Source organism: Salvelinus fontinalis, chromosome 21, assembly GCF_029448725.1.
Source record: "Salvelinus fontinalis isolate EN_2023a chromosome 21, ASM2944872v1, whole genome shotgun sequence".
In the NCBI taxonomy this organism is placed as follows: domain Eukaryota; kingdom Metazoa; phylum Chordata; class Actinopteri; order Salmoniformes; family Salmonidae; genus Salvelinus; species Salvelinus fontinalis.
Genome location: NC_074685.1, coordinates 42,016,428 through 42,040,461, shown reverse-complemented (window position 1 = coordinate 42,040,461; position 24,034 = coordinate 42,016,428). Strand labels below are relative to the sequence as shown.

Below are 24,034 nucleotides of genomic sequence, written 5' to 3'. Positions count from 1 at the left end.
TAGCTACAGAGCTAGCATACAAACTCAATAGCACAGAGTAGATCCTCCATATGACGTTGAGAAATACTGCATTGTGGGTAGTTCGGAAGATATCCGGGAAATAAGTTAATAAATATGTAAAAATAAACATAACTATGTTTGTAGTGTTAGGGCAAAAACCAAATCGTGCACTCCTTGCGATCCCGAGGACCGAGTTTGGGAAACGCTGGTCTAAGACATTGGTTGCTCCTGTGGGAGACCCGGGTCCATATTCCGCGTATAACACATGCAAGCCAGATCCCTTGGAGAGGGTAATTAGTAGATTTGAGGCTTCTCCACAGGCAAGTGGTTCAATGGCAAAGATGGACTGTCCCTCTCGTCATGTCACGTGGTGAGGACTGTGTTCCTGCCATGAAACATGCAAGGCTTCATCAGTTCAATTGCGAACCATAAAGCTTCACCCCAATGATAAGAACATCTGCAGCAATAACCGGTTGGCTTTGACAGGCAGCTGTTTGTCTGATGTGTCATGGTCTATCGCTGGAATCTGCCAGTGTAAACAGAAATTCAATCTGGTAACAAAATAAACTATGATTTTCTGCAGCGAATCCATACAACATAAGTTTGTGACATCGGCTGATGTCAAAAGGGCTTTATAAATACATTTGAACAACATATGACATTATATGATACAACATAGGCCTATGCCAAATGTAAAATGCCCATTCCTAAAAAATCTGAGCTAGTCTAGTAGCATGATACACAATGACCCCCATAAGGTGTCACTGTAGCTTTAAGTCTCTTTTATAACCCCTTTAAACCATTGTTCTATCAGTGACCTACTTACAAAGGTGGAACATTTTTTAAATACAGTGAGCTTCAAAGGTATTGGGACAGGGACACATTTTTGGTTGTCTTGGCTCTGTACTCCAGCACTTTGGACTTGAAATGATACAATCACTATGAGGTTAAAGTGCAGACTGTCAGCTTTAATTTGAGCGTATTTCATCCATATCGGGTGAATCGTTTAGTAACGACTGCAATTTTTGTACACAGTCCCCCCATTTTAGTGGACCTTAAGTATTGAGACAAATTCACTTATGTGTATTAAAGCAGTCAAAAGTTTAGTATTTGGTCTCATATTCCTAGCACGCAATGATACTATTAAGTGTATGTTTCTACAAACTTGTTGGATGCATTTCTATGTTTGTCTCTGTAACTTTCTCACGCATCATTATTTCTCACTGTCCCAATACTTTTGGAGCTCACTGTAGTCTACCGTGTATAAATCCTCCTGTTAGAGATTATTCTGGGAAGAACAGAGACAGGTGGGATGGGCTTTAGCCAACAGGGGCTTTTTTGTTCTGATGATTTTCTTCATGGTTTAGTTATATATAGAACCTCAAAGGTACATACCTCAGAGTTACGGAGAAAACTGAAGCCATGTGCCCACCATGCCTATTGTAATATAGGTAGTAGGAGAAGCACTTTTGGATTATTCCTTTGAGATGTAGCCTGTCAGTCAATATCTTATTAAAAAGGGTACCATGCAAAAATTGAATTTCTCATGGGCCTATACTCTTGTTGAAGTCAACTGGAAAATCTAAAGGTTTTCTTTCAATAGCCACACATATCCTTGGTGTTTATTGGAAGATACTTTAGTGCACATTTTGGCAAGCTCAATTACCCCCTTGTTTTCAAGCATGGTGGCGGCTGCATCATGTTATGGGTATGCTTGTCATTGGCAAGGGAGTTTTTTAGGATAAAAAGAAACGGAATAGAGCTAAGCACAGGCAAAATCCTAGAGGATAACTTGGTTCAGTCTGCTTTTTAACGGACACTGGGAGACAAATTCAACTTTCAGCAGGACAATAACCTTAAAGACAACGCCAAATATACGCTGGAGTTGCTTACTAAGACAACATTGAATGTTCCTGAGTGGCCGAGTTACAGTTTTGACTTAAATCGGCTTGAAAATTGATGGCAAGACTTGAAAATGGCTGTCTAGCTATGAACAACAACCAACTTGACAGAGCTAGAAGAATTTTAACAAGAATAATGTGCAAATATTTTACAATCCAGGTGTGCAAAGCTCTTAGAGACTTACCCAGAAAGACTGTAATCACTGCCAAAGGTGATTCTAACATGTATTGACTCAGGTGGTTGAATACTTATCTAATCAAGATATATTAGTGTTTTATTTTAATTTCTTTACAATGTTAGAATTTTTCTTCCTCTTTGACATTACAGATAATTTTGTGTAGATTGTTGACAAAAAATGACAAATCCATTTGAATCCCAGTTTGTAACACAACAAAATGTAGAAAGAGTCAAGGGGTGTGAATACTTTCTGAAGGCACTGTATATATAGAGAGAGAGAGTACATGAGGAGGAGTGGCTCCTGTTGCCAGGGGCGAACAGTATCAACACATCCCCGGCTGGCCACACACACACACATACTGTATACACACACTCACACACTCCCTCCTCTCTTCCACCCTATTCCCAGTAGGGTGTTCCAGCAGCAGCAAGCCAGGATTGCAGGAAGCAGGAGGGACACGGCTGAGTGGATTACAGGCTACAGCCCTCCTCTCTCCAGACTCATCCTGCTACGCCGAGAGGAGAGACTAATGCTACTGCTGCTCTTTCATAGCATTTTTTGCCTTTTCCTGCTCGTTTTTATTACATGTTTTCTATAATTCCACTTCATTTTTTGTCTGATACTTGAAGACCAAGACTTTAAGAAGTATTTTTTGATTATATATATATTTTTTTTAATGGTAATGAAGGTGGCAGAACTGGGAGTCTTTTAAAGCACGTGGAGAAAGGCTTAAAGGCATATGCTTGAGCTATGGGGAAGTCCAACAGCAAACTAAAGCCTGAGATGGTGGAGGAGCTGACCAGGAAAACCTACTGTAAGTATAGCACTCTCTTTCTATGTCTTTAGGTTAGACTCTTTTCATTGATCCCTTTCCTTTCTTTTCTGTTTTCTTCCAGTCTATGTCTTGATATAGCAGACATTTTTCCTCTTTTTTTTAACACTTGTTTTTTTTTTTACTTTCTCATTCCCTCTCCAACCGCCACTGTTCTGTGCTGTCTTTGATGTCCCAACCTTAAAAAACATTAACATTTGATTGTATTGAATGTATCTATTGCTACAGAAGAGGATGCCTTGAACTGAATCTAGCATTTTACAATAGAGCCTTGGGTAAAATGACATGACTTACCCGTTGGTTGCGATCCTTGACTTTAAAGCAGGCTATCAGCACACTGTTGTTGAGAGACAGCCAAGTGATCATCAGGTAAGGTGCTTTGTCCAGGTCGTGGATAGTGATTAATTGTATGCAAAATCCAAGTAAATAGAAAGAAAGACACATGTGTAATGACGATCCTATGGTGGGAGATAATTATGCAACTTTCTTTGCTATGTAAACTTTTCAGCTACTCCTGCCATACTACACATTTGGACATTAATATGTTAACGAGCAAATCTCAAATCCCCAACTAAAGAGAGACTCATTAAATCATATATATTGAATATCTGAAAAGTATTTCAGTTTATTACACTGTTGTAAATTGGTCGTACAGCCTTTGGAAGGTGATAGCCATTCGGTAATGGTGTTTTGAAGACATGGACACAGCAACCATTGTAGTACATCTTCCTCTCAGATTGAATGGCTTTCCCTCAGGTGTGCTAATACACGTTAGAGACTCAGTAGTCACTCGAAATCTGCTTAGCACTTGATGCAATACTTCTGATGAAGATTATGAAGCCATGCTCTAGAACAATGTCGACCAAATAATATGTTGCACTAAATCAGAGTAGGCAAAAATTTAATCAAGTAAAGCAATAACTAAATAGCTGTATCTGTCCTTTTGAGAAACCTTTACAGGCAATAGATATGTCTACATGGTGTCAGCGGAATGCTTTCCCCTACAGTAGTGTGTGTGGCTTATTTATCACTCACCACCATACTAACAGAGATAAACTCTGACCTTTAGCAGGGTCAAAGGTTGAACCAGACCTCGAGGAACACCCCCACGGAGTGAAGGTAAACTCTTGCGGATAACGATAAAAGCCGACTATCATGTCTGTTATGTCTCACTGTTTCTCTGGTCAAGAACACTCAATGAGATGGTTGAAATTCTCAAAAGCTACCTTCTTTTGTATCTTCTGAAAAAACACAATATTTAAAGCTGCAATATGTAACTTTTTGGGTGACTTGACCAAATTCATTCAGAAATGTGTGTTATAGATCTGTCATTCTCATTGCAATCAAGTCTAAGAGGCAGTATATCTGGCCTATGTGCGCTATTTCTATGCTTCCCATTATTAAAGAGATATTTCACAGCGGTTTAGATACAATCATTCTCTACAGCAGGGTTATTCAACTCTTACCCCACGAGTCCAGAACCTGCTAGTTTTCTGTTCTACCTGATATTTTTTTGTACATTTGTTAACCTTTATTTAACTATGCAAGTCAGTTAAGAACAAATTCTTATTTTCAATGACGGCCTAGGAACAGTGGGTTAACTTGTTCAGGGGCAGAACAACAGATTTTTTAACCTTGTCAGCTCGGGGATTCAATTTTACAACCTTTTGATTACTAGTCCAACGCTCTAACCACTAGGCTACCTGCCGCCCCAATTAATTGCACACACCTGGTGTCCCAGATCCAAATCAGTCCCTGATTAAAGGGGGACAATGAAAAAATGCAGTGGAACCAGCTTCGAGGTCCAGAGATGAGTTTGAAGGCACCCTAAGTTTTCTGAGCAAAACAAAAATAAATATATTTTTATTTGTTCAATTTTCATTGTTGGATATAAAATACGTTAAAATCACTAGGAAATCAGCATCAAGGGATTTTAATTTAGGCAAATCAGTTCCCATGTATTTCCAAGAATAATAGAAAGACACATGATCATAAACAAATGTAAGCAAGGTTTGAAATTATTATGTTTTATTCCAATATTATATCTGTTTGGGCTTCTTGCGGTTCATTTGCAGTCTACAAATTATTTGTAATTATGTTCCGGCCCCCCGACCATTTGCTCCAGAAAAAAATTAGCCCGCAGCTGAATCTAGTTCATGATCCCTGCTCTACACTATACTTCCTTGTTTAGTCACATAAACTGAAATAAGGCGCATAATTCTAATTTTAGCAACCAGGAAATGACGGTGCGATTTATGCATAGTGCATCTTTAAAGGTGCTGTATGCAACAATTTCACCTGACAATAGTAATATGTCACCTTACATGGGCGGTAAGGATGTCACCATAATCGTTGTTGTTATGAAAAGTGCTTTTTAAATCAAATCTATTATTGTCATCATTAACTATTTGGAGTTGACATTTATTACCAGACAATTACGGATGTACAGTATATGTCCTGGTGGTAGTGTTAGATATTAAAGCTGAAATATGTCACTTTTTGTGCGACCCAACCAAATTCACATAGAAATGTGTGTTATAGACCTGTCATTCGCATTGAAAGCAAGTCTAAGAAGCTTTCCTGGTTAAATATAGGTGAAAAAAATTAAATTAAATAAAAAAGTCTACGAAGCGGTAGATCTGTTCTTTGTGCGCTATTTCTATCCTTCCCATTATTTCATTTTTGCATTTACATTCGGTTTTTAACACCAGCTTCAAACAGCTGAAAATAAAATATCTTTGGTTAAGGAAAATATATTTCACAGCGATTTAGATGCTACAATGATTCTCTGAATTGAGCGAACTATACACATTTTTGCAACCAGGAAATGGAGCGATTTCCACATAGTGCATATTTATGCTTCTCTGCTCAGCCTTGATAATTTGTTAGCTAGTTAGAATTCAGAAGAGATTTCACAGAAATAAATCAGAAGATTATGTTCCTGTGTTTGAATGTATGTAATGGCAAGAGACATCTTTCATGGTGAGGCGTAACGTGTGAACTAGTGTGTGTGTATGTGTGGATGAAGACACCCCCTATTGAGAAGGGAAGCGAGCATGTCAAAGGGGCTAATTTCATGCTCTCACACAGGGTCTCGCGTTTCCTAATTATAGCAGTATGCCAACCTAAAGTGCTGTCGGGGAGAGGGTGCGGTTGAGACATCACTCTTTGGTTCTGTATGCATCTTCATCACAGGGAGATGACTTCCATTTAGTCTCATTGCCTCAGCAATCAGCATTCACCACAGTCAATGTCTCAATTTTAATGCAGGGTGATAGCGATATGACGAGAAGCACTTAAGATGGCTCTCATATACTCTGGAGAGTGAATTTGTCATGGAAGTCTATTCAGTCCTGAGGAGGAAAGTGCTGGGCATGCAAAAAGGAATGATGAGAAACCAGCTTTCGTTTACTACACATCTCTCACTGAGGTAATTTAGTCTAGAGTTTCCCAAACTCGGTCCTGGGGTCCCCCCTGGGTGCACGTTTTGGTTTTTGCTCTAGCACTACACAGCTGATTCAAATAACCAAAGCTTGATGATGAGTTGGTTATTTGAGTCAGCTGTATAGTGAGTGCTGGGGCAAAAAACTAAAGGTGCACCAAGAGAGGGCCCCAGGACAGAGTTTGGGAAACCCTGATTTTGTTCACTAAGACATGACAAATCAATCAGATAAAATCAAAGTTTATTTGTCAAGTACACAGGATACAACAGGTGTAATCACAACAGGTGTACAGTGAAATGCTTACTTGCAAGCTCTTTCCAAACAATGCCGTACTAAATATCAAAGGTAAGAAGATAAGATACAAATAATCAAATCAGGTTTTATTGGTCAGTGCAGTAATAATAAAAACACACGAGAATATACTCTATATACAGGTCAGTACCAAATCAATGTGCAGGGTTACTGGTGATAACCTAGGGGGCTGGCGTAAATGGGTTTTGAGTTAGCTGATTTAGTTGGTTGACTTGTTGAAATCAGTCAATCAAATGTATTTATAAAGCCCTTTTTTGCAGTCTTGCATGATCTTGCTGTTGTCAGATTATGCAAGCTTATCCTGTTTTCTGCTCAGTTTCTTTTTACTCTGTAATTGTTTTTCCTTGAGAAATGGAAGGGTATAATTAGGTTCTCATTGGCATAGCTCTAAGGGCCAGCCTCCGCTAAAGCCATTAACACGCCCACCCACACACACAGTACACACACTCTCTCCATACTGCACACACACAGTCATACACATTGGCTCAAAGGATCATATCGACTCAATCCATCAGCACAAGCAACAGTCAAACTCACTATACCATGCACACGTGCACACACTCATCCACAAAGCTTTCGATAGCTCTGCACTATGCACGCTCTAGGTCTAGTCATCCCTCCTGCTTCTCACTCCCCTTCTCCCCTTTCCAACTAGCTCTTCCTTTGTTCTTCCCTTTTCTCTCTGTCTGCCTCTTTCTTGTTGCTTCCTCTCCCTACTCTCTTCCACTCTGTTCTCTTCTTTTCAGCACGACTGCAGCTCGTCTTATTTCTTATTGCTCTGCCCTTCGCTTGGAGAGGCTCACTCCCTATATTTTATCCTTTTAAAGCCTTCCTCTTTCTTTGTTTCCCCCTACTGTCCTTCTCCTTCCCCTACTTTCATCCTCCCAGTACTCTCCTCCTCCTATACCCTTAAAGGGTTCTTTGGATGTCCCCATAGGAGAACCCTTTGAAGAACCCTTTTTGGTTGCAGGTAGAACCCCTTTGGGTTCCATGTAGAATCCTTTCTACAGAGGGTTCTACCTGGAACCAAAAAGGGCTCTCCTATGGGGAACAGCCGAAGTAACCCTTTTTTCTACGAGTGTACTACCTACCTATCTGCATGGAAATTGAACCTAAGCCTGGCCCAGATCGATCGGCTTATCTGGTATGGAGCGTGACATATACCTTGACCATAAACAGGGAGTATTGTTTAACAACAGCATAACATCCCACTGCTGCCACCAATTGCAGGCTAATAACTCATTTTGAATACTCTCTCACTCATATACGTTCTGCACTCACACAGTCAGAACATTTCTTATTGTCTACTGCAGCTCTACCTTTTGTTCCCGCTGCTATACATATGTTCTCTGGTTTCCATGGAGATGAATTGCTTCCGTGAGCCCACAAGGTTTTTGTTCCCGGACCCAAGGTAGATTTTATTTAATGAAGTCGGATGTTTTTTTTCTTCCACCTGTACGACTGAGTAAAGGAGATTAGGAAGTATGGAGATCTGTTATTTTAAGGTAGACCTCACATCTCAATGACATCATGTCAGAAATGTTCACATTTGAACTGTAGTGTATCCAATGACAGTGGGTTTCTGTTTTTTTGGGGAGGGGGCAATGAAGTTCCTACTCCACTGTTCTTGATCCACTATTAGGTCAAGTGCTGTCTCAATATCTCTCTTGAGTTTTAAACACTCTGATGCTATGCAAACTGGCATCTGTCTCTTTCTGAAGAACAGAGGCAGCCCATTAAGTTGATTTCATCACTAAGCTGCCTGTGCTGTCAACAGAATGGTGATGGAGGCCCGTGCAAGCCCATCCAAATAGAACCAATGTACTGGACGTTTTCTAATGCTGCGCTTGTACTAACCATAAATCACATAATTGGTCCCCATCTCTACTGTGATGTCACCTTGGCCCCCTTAGCCGTAGAAAGAAGAGCCTAATAGAGCCATGTCATTGTCATTCTCTCTGGAAATGCTCACCGTATTCGCTGTAATTTTTAATGGCAGATTTGGTTCAAAAGGCCCCGTAGCAGGAGTCTGCGCATAGAACTCATTCTAACGTTGGAAGATGTTTGAGTTGAGGTCGTGGACTTGTGGTGCTGTTGCTTTGCCATTTGTCAGGAACTCATAAGAAAAATAATCGTTTGTCAGAAAATACCTAGGTTTTAACAAATGCAGTTGACTCCTGATAAATACAATTGGTGAACGCTGATATCTGGAGTAATAACATAATAATAACAGAATATACACTTGTTAACAGTGCACATGGTGTTAACATTTATCATGTATTGATGTTCGTTCTTATAGGAGGGAAAACACAGCTATGGTAAACCAGGATGGTATAGAGATGTATGGAGTTATATTAGTTGCACCAGAAATTGAATCTGAATTTCTTCATTTGGAATTTGTGTTAAGAAATAGACTTTCTGTTGGCACTAAAATCACTCCATAGGGGAGTTTCATTATTCATACATTCTCTACCTTTTATTTAGGCTTATGTATATATGTTATCTTTAAATGATTAAGATGAGCAGGGCTACACATAGCATTTCACTCCCAGCAGATGTATTTCAGCGACAATAACATATGAAGCAGCCAACAGTGAAAACCTCCTGTCGGTCTTGTGTGTTGTCTTTATGTCCATTTCTTCAACTTCTAACAATCTCTTTTTCTCTGTTTTCTGTCTGCAGTCACAGAAAAAGAGGTACAGCAATGGTAAGTTTCTCTTATTGTCTCAGATAACAACTAAGTCAACCCCGTATTGCAAATGCTCCATTATACTTGTGTACCGTCAGTCAACAACAATGCAATACATCTGTGAAAACCTCAGGTTCAACTGCTGCACTGCACCCCTGGAGCAGGTTAGGGGTTAAGTGCCTTGCTCAAGGGCACAACAGCTGTCGGTGGTGAGTCAGCTGGCATTATAGTCGGCACCAGAAATCAGTGGCACTCTCTGTTTTGTCAATTTTGCATCGACCATATTTGTGGAACGCTAAAACCTTCAGCAAACTCCTACAGTGTTTATGTTACAACAACCTTCCTGTTCAGCCCTCGTTACCATGGACACCGAATGCATCACTGGGTTTTCATAACCACATCTTGAAATAGAAAGCTGTAACGCCTTACAAAGAGCCTTCTAAGTATTGTAGCTCATGCCTCGAGTTGAATTTGGACAGACACCGTCCTTCGAATGAGACGTTAAATTGAGGTGGTTGGTAAAGATCCTGTGACATCACAAGACAATGGGTGTCCTTTCTACATTTCATACCTGGCCCGTCACAGTAATGTAGTAGCAATGCCCTATAACTATCCCCTGCCTCAAATAGGCGAAATCACTGCTTTCTCCTCCACTATAAAGTGTGGTGAGCGCTCAGTCACAAAATGGCTGCCGTGTTTCACCCAATTTGGCGTTGGATGGGTTGACTTCTATGTCCATACAGTGGGGGGAAAGAACACTGTGAAACCTAGTGAAAAGGGCTTGATGAAAACAATCCATCATTGGCCATCCTCTGAGGTATGGTGGTGGGCTGGCCAGGCTCTGTGCCCAGACTCAGTGTGTTGGCTGAGGTGTCAGGCCACACACATATGTACGTGGGCCAGGTACCACAACACAGCCCAGTGGCACAGCTCTCCTGCCTGAGACTTTGCTGGCACCACCACTAGTTGTGGCAGCTGCAGACATAACCTCGCTAGACCAGCCTGGCCCTCAGCCTGTAGCCAGAGGGCCACACCCTGAGAAGCTGCTGCCTTGGTAGCCGTATACAACCCTGTCGTTATCTCCTCATAGTCATTATAACCTCTGGCTAGTCTCTGGGGTTACGAAGGTGGTGCTGTGTTCTGATGTTGCGGCCAGCTTCCGATTGGTTACCCGTTTTGCCGGTTGCCAGATTCATTACTAAATTTAGGCAGAACTCACTGTTTTTATGAAAAATAAAACACGCACGATTGGCCGTAGGACAACTTAAATAAGTAAAAAATATCAATGAGTATTGAGTGAAGTTTACAGACACATGCAATGCGTTGAAACTGGCCATAAGAGCAGAACATAAGAGATGTGGTGTCGCAAAAGCAGCTAAACATTTATGTTCGACATAGCCAATCAAAACAAAGGACGTTTCTGTCGCAACGCATCACCTCAGACCAGTGCTAGGTTATTTTGAGTATATTTTTATTTCCAAATACTTTGCTGCTTGTGCCAAGTTCCGTGGCTCCCCCTCTTGTGGCTCCCCGTACACACCACAGATGGATAGCTGTTGACACTGGGTCGAGTTCCCACTCTGATAAGAAACTTATCGAGAACCGCGGAGAGACATGTTACTGAACGACATGACATGTAGACTCAAAGGAGGAAGAGCAGTCAGAAGAAGGAGAGACAGAAACGGACCCCTCACAGCTTTTACTCTGATGCTCCCCAGTCCCCAGTCATGCCCCAGTCCCCATGCATGCCCCTGTACCCAGTACCCATTCATGCCCCAGTCCCCAGTCATGCCCCAGTCCCCATGCATGCCCCTGTACTCAGTACCCATTCATGCCCCTGTCCCCAGTACCCATTCATGCCCCAGTCCCCAGTACCCGCTCATGCCCCAGTCCCCAGTCATGCCCCAGTCCCCAGTCATGCCCCAGTCCCCAGTCATGCTCCAGTCCCGCCCCTGTCCCAAGGCATGCCCCTGTACTCAGTACCCATTCATGCCCCTGTCCCCAGTACCCATTCATGCCCCAGTCCCCAGTACCCGCTCATGCCCCAGTCCCCAGTCATGCCCCAGTCCCCAGTCATGCCCCAGTCCCCAGTCATGCTCCAGTCCCGCCCCTGTCCCAAGGCATGCCCCTGTACCCAGTACCCGTTCATGCCCCTGTCCCCAGTATCCATTCATGCCCCTGTCCCCAGTCATATCTTTGTGAGTTGGGCTAGACTGAAATGTGTTTGTCTCTGTCTATAGCTGCAAAAAGGCCTACGAGAGCTTATATCACAGCTCACAGATCATACTGTGAGAGGAAGCCATTGGAAAGAGACAACACACACACACACAAACTTCTCCGCCCGCCACCAACCACAATACCCTGCCGATCCCTATTTTGCCTCGCTTGTCTTTGAAGTGATTTTGCATCACCCCGTGCTGTAAAGTCAGTGCTGGAAGAAGATTCTCACCCAAAGCGTTTACAGTGCTAGCTAGCTGACATGAATAGAGCCGAGCGAGAGATTACAAATCACAATGCCAGGGAATCGTCTGCCAGGGAATCGTCTGCCGAGTAGGCAAACAACACATCAAACGGTAATAAAACAGGGGCTGTCGCTGTCATCCACTAGTGAGCCTACTGCTTACACCCTTTTGTGGGAGCAGTGTCAGTCCCTCATCTCTTCCTCGTTCAGATACAGTGTGGGAAAGTAAAATTACTGAACAGTGTGGTTTTGGATGAAAGACTGTGGTCTTTCTCAAGGCTAGGAGTAGTTTTGTTTGAGTAGCAGTAAGGTAAGAGCGCCGGGAGTTTGATCAACGGCATTGGCACTTGGCTTAGTGGTGCAAGGGTGACATGAACATAGAGCTCTTTGGCCAAGCACACCAGTGGTGGGTTTGGCGTTGAAAAATAGAAGCGTATGCAGAAAAGTACCTCATTCCTACGGTTAAAATATGGTGGTGGATTTTATGTTATGGGGCTATTTTGCATCCACTGGTTCTGGGGTCCTTGTTAAGGTCAACGGCACAATGAACTTTACCAAGTACCAGGATATTTTAGCCCGAAACCTGGTTGCCTCTGCGAGGAGGCTGAAACTACCAGCAAGATAATAACCCCAAGCACCAATCAAAATCCACAAAGAAATTGTTAATTGACCATAAAATCAGCATTTTGCAATGGCCATCTCAGTCTCTGGACTTGAACACCATTGAAAACCTGTGGTTTGAATTGAAGAGGACAGTCCATAAGAACAAACAAATGATGAAGGATCTGAAAATATTCAGTATGGAGGAATGGTCTAAGATCCCTACTAATGTGTTCTCCAATCTCATAAAACATTTTAGAAAAAGGCTCAGTATCATGCTAGAGCACTGGTTCTCCATCCTGGGCCTGGGGACCCAAAGGGGTGCACTTTTTTTTTTTTTTGCCTTAGCACTACACACCTGATTCAAATCATCAAAGCCTGATGAGGAGTTGTTGATTTTAATCATGTGAATCCTTGCGCAAACACAAAAATGCACCCCTTTGGGTCCCCAGGCCCATGATTGAGAACCACTGTGCTGAGTATTGAAAAAAGGGGTGCAGGCCTACCGGGGGACGCAGCGGTCTAAGGCACTGCATAGCAGTGCTTGAGACTTCACTACAGACCCGGGTTCGATCCCAGGCTGGGTCACAACCGGCCGTGGCCGGGAGTTCCATAAGGGGGCGCACAATTGGCCCAGCGTTGTCTGGGTTAGGGGAGGGTTTGGCTTTACTTGGCTCATCGTGCTCTAGCGACTCCTTGTGGCGGGCCGGGAGCCTGCAGGCTGACCTGTTGTCAGTTGAACAGTGTTTCCTCCGACACATTGGTGCAGTATGTTTGGGATATTTGATTTGTTTATTATGCCTCCTTTCAAGCAGACAACGCTCTTATCATTGTGCTACTTGATAGCAGGACGTTCTTTATCAGATCTTTCTAGCAGGCCTCAGGGATCCTTACTTTAGGAAGGAGTTTCATCAGTCACACTGAATGAAGTAATTGTTCCATTCAACGATTCACCGCTCACCACCTCTCTCTTTTCTCTCCTCCCTCCACTCTTCCTGGGCATCCCCCTCTCCTTCCTTTCCCCATTCCTCCCTCCATCTACCCCCAGGTATAAGGGTTTTATTAAGGACTGTCCTAGTGGTCAGTTGGATTCAGCTGGCTTTCAGAAGATCTACAAGCAATTCTTCCCCTTCGGTGACCCCACCAAGTTCGCCAGCTTCGTTTTCAATGTGTTTGACGAGAACAAGGTAACAGGCTGCCTGCGGAACGCATTTATGTTCACTTTATTTTCTTAGAAGCTAGGACAACAGTAAACCAATTAACACCCTTACTGGCTTAGTGTATGAAAGGACATCAATTAACACCCTTACTGGCTTAGTGTATGAAAGGACATCAATTAACACTCTTACTGGCTTAGTGTATGAAAGGACATCAATTAACACCCTTACTGGCTTAGTGTATGAAAGGACATCACTTAACACCCTTACTGGCTTAGTGTATGAAAGGACATCACTTAACATCCCTTAGAAAATGCTTGGATTGGGTTCCATTGCATAACTGAAATGGTTATGTCATGGCTAATGTACTGGTCCTCTGTAGCGCAGTTGGTTGAGCATGCCGCTTGCACTATGGGTTTGATTCCAGGGACCACCCATATGTAAAAGCTGTATGCACGCAAGACTAAGTCTCTTTGGAGTCTCTTTGGATAAAAGCGTTTGCTAAATGGCTTAAAAAATGTTTGCTTGCTTTAAGTGTCCTCTCTGTCTGCAGTCATTTCCATTGAGAAGCCAGACTCCAGTTATTTTGTCTGCTGTCTTTCCGAGAGCCATTTGTGAGATTAGATTGAATGGTTGGTCTCTCACTCTTCTGTGGAGAAAATAGCCTGTTTCTGTGTCTGGTCGATTATTCTCTCCTGTCTGGCTGTGACTGTTTCTTTGGTTATGCGTCTATCACTTTCATGTTCGTCTCTCCATATCCTTCGTCCCTCTTTCAAACATGCTTTACCATAATCGGGGGGGGGGGGGGGGGCTATATCGGTCCACTAAGACCCAGTATACTACTTTTTGAACAATTTGTATGTGTTTTTTGGAGGGGGGGTGCACCCTGAGCTCCCCTACATCTTCCTTCCGCTGTCTCTCTCCTTCCCTCCGCTGTCTCTCTCCTTCCCTCCGCTGTCTCTCTCCTTCCCTCCGCTGTCTCTCTCCTTCCCTCCGCTGTCTCTCTCCTTCCCTCCGCTGTCTCTCTCCTTCCCTCCGCTGTCTCTCTCCTTCCCTCCGCTGTCTCTCTCCTTCCCTCCACTCCACTGTCTCTCTCCTTCCCTCCACTCCACTGTCTCTCTCCTTCCCTCCACTCCACTGTCTCTCTCCTTCCCTCCACTCCACTGTCTCTCTCCTTCCCTCCACTCCACGGTCTCTCTCCTTCCCTCCACTCCACGGTCTCTCTCCTTCCCTCCACTCCACGGTCTCTCTCCTTCCCTCCACTCCACGGTCTCTCTCCTTCCCTCCACTCCACGGTCTCTCTCCTTCCCTCCACTCCACGGTCTCTCTCCTTCCCTCCACTCCACGGTCTCTCTCCTTCCCTCCACTCCACTGTCTCTCTCCTTCCCTCCACTCCACGGTCTCTCTCCTTCCCTCCACTCCACTGTCTCTCTCCTTCCCTCCACTCCACTGTCTCTCTCCTTCCCTCCACTCCACTGTCTCTCTCCTTCCCTCCACCACGGTCTCTCTCCTTCCCTCCACTCCACTGTCTCTCTCCTTCCCTCCACTCCACTGTCTCTCTCCTTCCCTCCACTCCACGGTCTCTCTCCTTCCCTCCACTCCACTGTCTCTCTCCTTCCCTCCACTCCACTGTCTCTCTCCTTCCCTCCACTCCACTGTCTCTCTCCTTCCCTCCACCACGGTCTCTCTCCTTCCCTCCACTCCACTCTCTCCTTCCCTCCACTCCACTCTCTCCTTCCCTCCACTCCACGGTCTCTCTCCTTCCCTCCACTCCACGGTCTCTCTCCTTCCCTCCACTCCACTCTCTCCTTCCCTCCACTCCACGGTCTCTCTCCTTCCCTCCACCACGGTCTCTCTCCTTCCCTCCACCACGGTCTCTCTCCTTCCCTCCACCACGGTCTCTCTCCTTCCCTCCACCACGGTCTCTCTCCTTCCCTCCACCACGGTCTCTCTCCTTCCCTCCACCACGGTCTCTCTCCTTCCCTCCACCACGGTCTCTCTCCTTCCCTCCACCACGGTCTCTCTCCTTCCCTCCACTCCACTCTCTCCTTCCCTCCACTCCACGGTCTCTCTCCTTCCCTCCACTCCACTGTCTCTCTCCTTCCCTCCACTCCACTGTCTCTCTCCTTCCCTCCACTCCACTGTCTCTCTCCTTCCCTCCACCACGGTCTCTCTCCTTCCCTCCACTCCACTGTCTCTCTCCTTCCCTCCACTCCACTGTCTCTCTCCTTCCCTCCACTCCACGGTCTCTCTCCTTCCCTCCACTCCACTGTCTCTCTCCTTCCCTCCACTCCACTGTCTCTCTCCTTCCCTCCACTCCACTGTCTCTCTCCTTCCCTCCACCACGGTCTCTCTCCTTCCCTCCACTCCACTCTCTCCTTCCCTCCACTCCACTCTCTCCTTCCCTCCACTCCACGGTCTCTCTCCTTCCCTCCACTCCACGGTCTCTCTCCTTCCCTCCACTCCACTCTCTCCTTCCCTCCACTCCACGGTCTCTCTCCTTCCCTCCACCACGGTCTCTCTCCTTCCCTCCACCACGGTCTCTCTCCTTCCCTCCACCACGGTCTCTCTCCTTCCCTCCACCACGGTCTCTCTCCTTCCCTCCACCACGGTCTCTCTCCTTCCCTCCACCACGGTCTCTCTCCTTCCCTCCACCACGGTCTCTCTCCTTCCCTCCACCACGGTCTCTCTCCTTCCCTCCACTCCACTCTCTCCTTCCCTCCACTCCACGGTCTCTCTCCTTCCCTCCACTCCACTGTCTCTCTCCTTCCCTCCACTCCACTGTCTCTCTCCTTCCCTCCACTCCACTGTCTCTCTCCTTCCCTCCACCACGGTCTCTCTCCTTCCCTCCACTCCACTGTCTCTCTCATTCCCTCCACTCCACTGTCTCTCTCCTTCCCTCCACTCCACGGTCTCTCTCCTTCCCTCCACTCCACTGTCTCTCTCCTTCCCTCCACTCCACTGTCTCTCTCCTTCCCTCCACTCCACTGTCTCTCTCCTTCCCTCCACCACGGTCTCTCTCCTTCCCTCCACTCCACTCTCTCCTTCCCTCCACTCCACTCTCTCCTTCCCTCCACTCCACGGTCTCTCTCCTTCCCTCCACTCCACGGTCTCTCTCCTTCCCTCCACTCCACTCTCTCCTTCCCTCCACTCCACGGTCTCTCTCCTTCCCTCCACCACGGTCTCTCTCCTTCCCTCCACCACGGTCTCTCTCCTTCCCTCCACCACGGTCTCTCTCCTTCCCTCCACCACGGTCTCTCTCCTTCCCTCCACCACGGTCTCTCTCCTTCCCTCCACCACGGTCTCTCTCCTTCCCTCCACCACGGTCTCTCTCCTTCCCTCCACCACGGTCTCTCTCCTTCCCTCCACCACGGTCTCTCTCCTTCCCTCCACCACGGTCTCTCTCCTTCCCTCCACCACGGTCTCTCTCCTTCCCTCCACCACGGTCTCTCTCCTTCCCTCCACCACGGTCTCTCTCCTTCCCTCCACCACGGTCTCTCTCCTTCCCTCCACCACGGTCTCTCTCCTTCCCTTCACGGTCTCTCTCCTTCCCTTCACGGTCTCTCTCCTTCCCTTCACGGTCTCTCTCCTTCCCTTCACGGTCTCTCTCCTTCCCTTCACTGGCTCTCTCCTTCCCTTCACTGGCTCTCTCCTTCCCTTCACTGGCTCTCTCCTTCCCTTCACTGGCTCTCTCCTTCCCTTCACTGGCTCTCTCCTTCCCTTCACTGGCTCTCTCCTTCCCTTCACTGGCTCTCTCCTTCCCTTCACTGGCTCTCTCCTTCCCTTCACTGGCTCTCTCCTTCCCTTCACTGGCTCTCTCCTTCCCTTCACTGGCTCTCTCCTTCCCTTCACTGGCTCTCTCCTTCCCTTCACTGGCTCTCTCCTTCCCTTCACTGGCTCTCTCCTTCCCTTCACTGGCTCTCTCCTTCCCTTCACTGGCTCTCTCCTTCCCTTCACTGGCTCTCTCCTTCCCTTCACTGGCTCTCTCCTTCCCTTCACTGGCTCTCTCCTTCCCTTCACGGTCTCTCTCCTTCCCTTCACGGTCTCTCTCCTTCCCTTCACGGTCTCTCTCCTTCCCTTCACGGTCTCTCTCCTTCCCTTCACGGTCTCTCTCCTTCCCTCCACGGTCTCCCTCCTTCCCTCCACGGTCTCCCTCCTTCCCTCCACGGTCTCCCTCCTTCCCTCCACGGTCTCCCTCCTTCCCTCCACGGTCTCCCTCCTTCCCTCCACGGTCTCCCTCCTTCCCTCCACGGTCTCCCTCCTTCCCTCCACGGTCTCTCTCCTTCCCTCCAAGGTCTCCCTCCTTCCCTCCACGGTCTCTCTCCTTCCCTCCACTTTTCTTGTACTAACTCTTTATCTCCCTCTCTCCTTCTGTTTCTCTGCAGGATGGACGTATTGAGTTTGCCGAGTTCATCCAGGCCCTGTCGGTCACCTCCAGAGGGACCCTGGACGAGAAGCTCAGATGTAAGCCTGGAGAAAATATCCTAGGGCCTAAGCTTTAGCTCAGCAGGCTAGCGCAGTCGACCCAGGTTCAAACCCAGTCAGCAACAGCAATAAAAATAACACACCAATTCCCTCTCTTTCTCTCTCCCTATCCCGTTCTCTCACTGCTTTGCATTACCATTTCCTCACACTGACCTTTGACCTAGTCATGTTGGCTCCTGCATCAACAAGGTGATCTCTAATCTTCCCAGACGCCTGTAGGTGGTCACAGCTGTCGTTGTAGCTGAACGGCAGGGATAACAGGAATAAACGCTATGTATGCACAGTGTTGAGCTATACTGACACACTTTCTCACACGTACACACACCCTTTTTCACACATGCTGATGCTCCCTCACTGTCACACACACCCACACCTCTGCACGCCTCAGGTCATTAGCAGGAGTTGATCAACTGCTGACAGTTGTTGATGCAGTAATTGGCTAACAGGTAGAGAGGTATTAGGATGCATTTCAATCGTAGTGAAATTAGGTGTCACCTTACTGTATATATTAGCAGTCCTAACGAATATATAAAAAGTTTCCTCTGGGCCTCCCGAGTGGCGTAGTGGTCTAAGGCACTGCATCACAGGGCTAGCTGGGTTCGAGTCCAGGCTCTGTCGCAGCCAGCCGCGACCGGGAGACCCATGAGGTGGCGCACAATTGGCCCAGTGTCGTCCGGGTTAGGGGAGGGTTTGGCTGGCAGGGATGTCCTCGTCCCATCGCGCACTAGTGACTCCTGTGGTGGGCTGTGTGCAGTGCACGATGACACTGTCACCAGGTGCAATGTGTTTCCTCTGACACATTGGTGTGGCTGGCTTCTGGGTTAAGTGGGCATTGTTTCAAGAGGCAGTGCGGCTTGGCTGGGTTGTGTTTTGGGGGACCTTCGCCTCTCCTGAGTCTGTACGGGAGTTGCAGCGATGAGACAAGACTGTAACTACCAATTGGTTACCACGAAATTGGGGAGAAAAAACGGGTTAAAAAAAAAGTTTCCTTCATGTGCTGTTTATGGCTTTTGCAGGGGCCTTCAAGCTTTACGACCTGGATAACGACGGTTACATAACCCGGGATGAGATGCTGAATATTGTGGACGCCATTTACCAGATGGTGGTAAGTCCTTCCTCGGTTGTCTCAACATCAAATATTCAGCTTTGATCTATTCTCGTAATTTAGTTGATGGAGCATCATAATCAGTATTTCAACATTTCAATGGGAACATCTGGTTGTTGCTATTAAGTGAGCCATTTTGAGACAGTTTAGATGATACCTTGTCCCATGTAGTGTATAGCATTTCAAGAAATATTCCGTAATTTCATGCAGGTAACTGAGGCATTTATGTGTGTGTGTTTGTTTGTTTGCGCGCAGCCGCGCGTACAGGGGAACACGGTGGGTACAACGTCAATATAATTTACCAGGGACCTCTTTTTGTTTATTTGCAGCTATGGGCAGTGCTCCGGGCTTATGGTGCACCATGGGGAACAGAGCTAACTACGAATCCTGTAAAAAAAAATATGCTTGATCAACTGCTCATTGGATTCAGTCCAATCTCACTTTGTCAATTATGCACCTTTTAAAGGCAATGTTCCCGGATTTGCAGAGACTGCATTCACGGTAAATACTGCATACGTCGGCTCAATTGGAAATTAGGACTACCTTTAAATGTCAAGCGTGCTATAACACATCTCTTCCTCTGATCGGATTGAATACCGGCCTTAGTCTATAAATGATATACATACTTTCTGACAGCTGCAAATAAACCTCTATCCCTTAACACACAATGGTGTAGGGATCTATCCTTACAAGACTTCCGTCAACTGCTGCTCGGCCTGTTCCAACATCTCATTATCATCAAGAAATCACAATCATCAGATGACCGATTTTAATTTCATACATTGACTATACACCACACCATGTAAAATATTTCAAATTAAAATAATTCCCGTTCCAAATTGTTTGCTCTGCCCCCATGGTTCCCAAGGCACTTTTTTGCATATGGTTTCATGAATGTCCAGAGGTCTCCTCATTTTCGAATCAGGTTTCGATGTCTTTATCCACCATTGTTGCAAAAAAATATTCCCTTTTCACCAACACCACTACTGTCAATCACTGTTCTTCCATGGCTCTTACTGTTTGTGAAAAGCGAATATGTCTTGCCAGAATTACAGCAGCGCAAAAAAATGATTGCTTTACATTGGCAGGAGCTTCACTCTCTGCCATTATGTCAATGTGTGCTTTCATTTATGAACATTGCAAACTGGATCTTTCTGTGTCATGCATGCATGGTGCTAAAGAGGCAAATGTTGAGTTATTAACTTCTGTTGTTAAAAAAAAAAAGTTACATTTTACAGATATTTTCTGTAAAAAGGGCCTGTGGGGGTGGGGGGGGGGGTTGTCTGTCGTCTGTGTTACCATGCATATGTTAAATGAAATAAAATGTAACATTTTGTTACAAAAAAGGGGAACACAGTGGAATTGCCTGAGGAAGAAAACACACCAGAGAAAAGAGTGGACCGAATCTTTGCCATGATGGACAAGGTAGAGTAAACCAATCACACATACCTGTCTAATGCATGTGAAAGATAGGCCAACGGCTCCAATGTATCTTCCTAGCCTCCTCAGGAGGATACATGTGCCCTGTGCGGCTGGCACTGCTCACATAGAAGGCCTGTTTTCAGTCGGAAAACTCTGATGCCCCCCTCAAGGAGGCACTAGCTAGCCCAAGCCCTGAGGCTTTTTGTCAGAGAGACTCCTTATCAAACCCAATGGAGAGTTAGATACTCTCTGAAGAGGCATTCGGAACTGGGCCAGACCAACGCTGACTGATTGGGTTGTATAAGGGTGCAGTAAATAGGCTGTTATACACTATGCTGAGACTGACGAAGAGTGCTCTCTACTGGTTTAAATATTGAACAGCAGTCCAGCCATTATCCTTTCGGTAATATGTAATAAAGTATTATTCAAATGTGAGGATTTGTTGTTTTTCAGAACGCAGACGGATTGTTGACCCTGAAGGAATTCCAGGAGGGCTCCAAAGCAGACCCGTCCATCGTCCAGGCTCTATCGCTGTACGACGGGCTGGTGTAGCAGTGAGTACACTCCCCACAGTGAGTACCACATCCTCTCAAATTATGATTTACATGAACATTTTACAGTTTCACCTCCTATACATGTATCTCTTTTCTTCCCACGACAGTTGTCCGTGATGGCCTGTTAACGTGGTGTTACCCTGCTAAGTGAGTGATGGAGTCTGCTACCTGTCTCGTCCTCTGACTCCTCCTCAGCCTTTTAGGGAAGCTGACAATGGTGGGCCGCTGCTGTCAATCATTCATCATCATCATCATCATCATCATGGTTTCCAGGATTAGAGTAAATTCAACAACCACAAACTTGTTTGCCTTTACAGAAGCTAGTGCCGTCGATGTGCTTACAAGACATTTCTCTGAGAGACAGAAGGAAGTTAGGTACTTTCTGTGGGAGGAAGAAGGGCCAGGGTTCATAAGGCACCAAACAGGAAAAGTAGACAAACAGGGCGGGACTACCTGGACTTTGTCCAATAAGAAATTTTAATTTTCGTTTTTGTTGCGAAACATCTTTTTAAAAATTCCATTGTAAAGCCTAATGAACATTGAACAACATGGGACTGAACACAGGCTACCTGTCTACGGACCATGGATCTAAGCAGTATTTATGTTCTGTGATACAGAGCATCAGTTCAATATGCTGCAGCCAACGACAAGAAACTGCTACTGACACGCTGACTGTCTTTTAGAACGCTTGGGAAAGTCAACCTTATTTATTTAATTGGATTTAAATAACAGCAGCTCATGTTTGACATCAGCATGAATTAATATTGATTCTATGTTCCTACCGCACAAAGCTTTAATTGTCGAAGTACGTTTTTGATTTCAACACCAACTAAAGACTGCGAAGCGAACAAGGCCCAATTACAGATGCTGTATGAGTTTGAGCCAACTATTACATAGAGATGCATAGAGATTAAATGCTGAGCAGTTGCTTGTCTATGAGCAGTCCTAGAGGCTTACACTACTGAATTGCGGACACACTATAATCAGTGTATTCTCTCAAATGCCCATCATAACTGAACCGTTGTGTGGTCATGCGACTTACAATATACATTTATGAGATGGAAAAGGGTGGAACGACACGGATTGTGGATCATATGAAACTTGATTGAAATCTTGAACGCTATGTCAACAAATACGATGCAAAATAAGTGTTCAAATAGATGTCTTTGCAAATGACTTCAAATGCATGTTAGACGCATTATGTTTGTGTGTAAATACTAAGGTATATGCACTGTAGCCATAATCGGCAGGTTGGTTGTTTTAAGTCAGTACCCTGATATGTAATACATCCTCTGTGGTAGAAAAGCATTTTCCGACCCTTTTACTTTTCCTTATCACTCAATTGAACTAGACAATGCACCGACAGTGAACATTTCACAACAAAGAAAATGATTTCCCTCCCTCTATAATGTTTTTTTTTTTTTTTTCATCGCTCTATGGTAATGACTGGGGCACAATTTGCTTGTCATTCCATCGCTACTGCTTCAGTGAAATAGATTTTCCTTCAATTTTTTTTATACTGTGCACAAACTGTTCTCTCACAAATATCAATTGAATAGGTGTTTTTAAGAGTTTGAGAGAAGTGGCAACTGCTGTAGTCGAGGGAATGGTTAGAGAAGTGTTTAAATTAGCTGTATAAAAACTCATCTTACCTGTACATAGACAAACCTGTTGGCAAATTTAAGGTCTTTCCATTGGCCTTGTATGTTGATATCCTCAAATTGCAGATTTCATTCAGTATTTTTCACCATGATGCATCTGGAGTGACCCAATGTACAGTATGTGGCATGCTGTGTGATAAGAAACAAGCTGCAAGTCATGTAGGCTTAATCAGTAGGAATTTGAGTTTATCGCTGTTGACAAATTTTTCTATTAAATTCAGTATCATATGATTAGACAAGGTTTGTCAAATTGCCTTGGTATCAAACCAATTCTCACAGCATTTAAGGACACTATACTGTAAATAATATAAACTGTTAACCTCACAGTATACATAAAAGTGCTCATTGTTGACAAGACTATGAACAGACTATTCTTGATATTGAAAGTGAAAACATTGACTGACCATCCCAAATCCAAATGGCATACAAATGTAAATGTCAGTTGGTCTCCTTGCTCAGTACATGGTCGTTGTTTTTGTCTTCAGTGCGTTTGAAATAAAAGAGCTGCTTTCCTTCATGTGCCCCATGCTTTTGTATGCACCACTAGCTGGTTCAGTTTCCACTAGCATTGCTGTAAAAATGCGACCCAGAAGATTTTGGACGTTGCTAAATAACCAGCAAACTTTAAAAATAAAAATAAAAAAACGTTCAAAACCCTGGGTGTCAGAAATAAGCTACAACTTCAAAAATGTGAACACAAAATCCATATTTTCAAAGTGACCACCCAAACCTCGAAAAGGAATTCTGTGAGACACTAAGAAAATAAATGAACAGTATGGACACATATTTTTATTTTGGTAGGTTACATTACCTGTACACGGTGTAGCCTATTGAACAGAAAAATGGTCTGAAAAACTCAGCACCTCTGCTACTATGGAATAATTATTAGTATGTTTCAGTGGGAAGAGTTCAACCAATCGGACTAATGCAATATGGAGAATACCCACAATGCCCCAATTGTGGGATGTCAAACTAACTCAGATAAAAAAAAAATATATAATCTTAATTTAACTAGGCAAGTCAGTTAAGAACAAATTCTTATTTACAATGACGGCATAGGAACAGTGGGTTAACTGCCTTGTTCGGTTACTGCCCCAACGCTCTAACCACTAGACTACCTGCCGCCCCAAAGAGAAAAGGCACAGAATTCCCAAAGTTATGAAAATAGTTCACCCTCTCCTATCTACAATAGTAGCTTCCTATTTACAACCAATCTGTACATCATGTTCATTT

General features: G+C 44.9%; 1 protein-coding gene across 2 annotated transcripts; it reads left to right on the top strand.

The window, feature by feature from the left end:
* Positions 1-2,473: 2,473 nt before the first annotated feature.
* ncs1a (neuronal calcium sensor 1a) lies at positions 2,474-23,318 on the top strand. 2 transcript variants are annotated; one of them, XM_055875295.1, is made up of 9 exons: positions 2,482-2,894; positions 9,350-9,374; positions 13,466-13,604; positions 17,960-18,038; positions 19,076-19,164; positions 19,420-19,440; positions 20,512-20,589; positions 21,040-21,158; positions 21,248-23,318. In XM_055875295.1, the coding sequence occupies exons 1-8, from the start codon at positions 2,831-2,833 to the stop codon at positions 21,136-21,138; spliced, it is 594 nt and encodes a 197-aa protein (XP_055731270.1). In that variant the 5' UTR covers positions 2,482-2,830; the 3' UTR covers positions 21,139-21,158; positions 21,248-23,318. The 2 variants fall into 2 exon arrangements, with proteins under 2 accessions (XP_055731271.1, XP_055731270.1); XM_055875296.1 differs by lacking the exon at positions 19,420-19,440 and having other exon boundaries at positions 2,474-2,894.
* Positions 23,319-24,034: the final 716 nt, after the last annotated feature.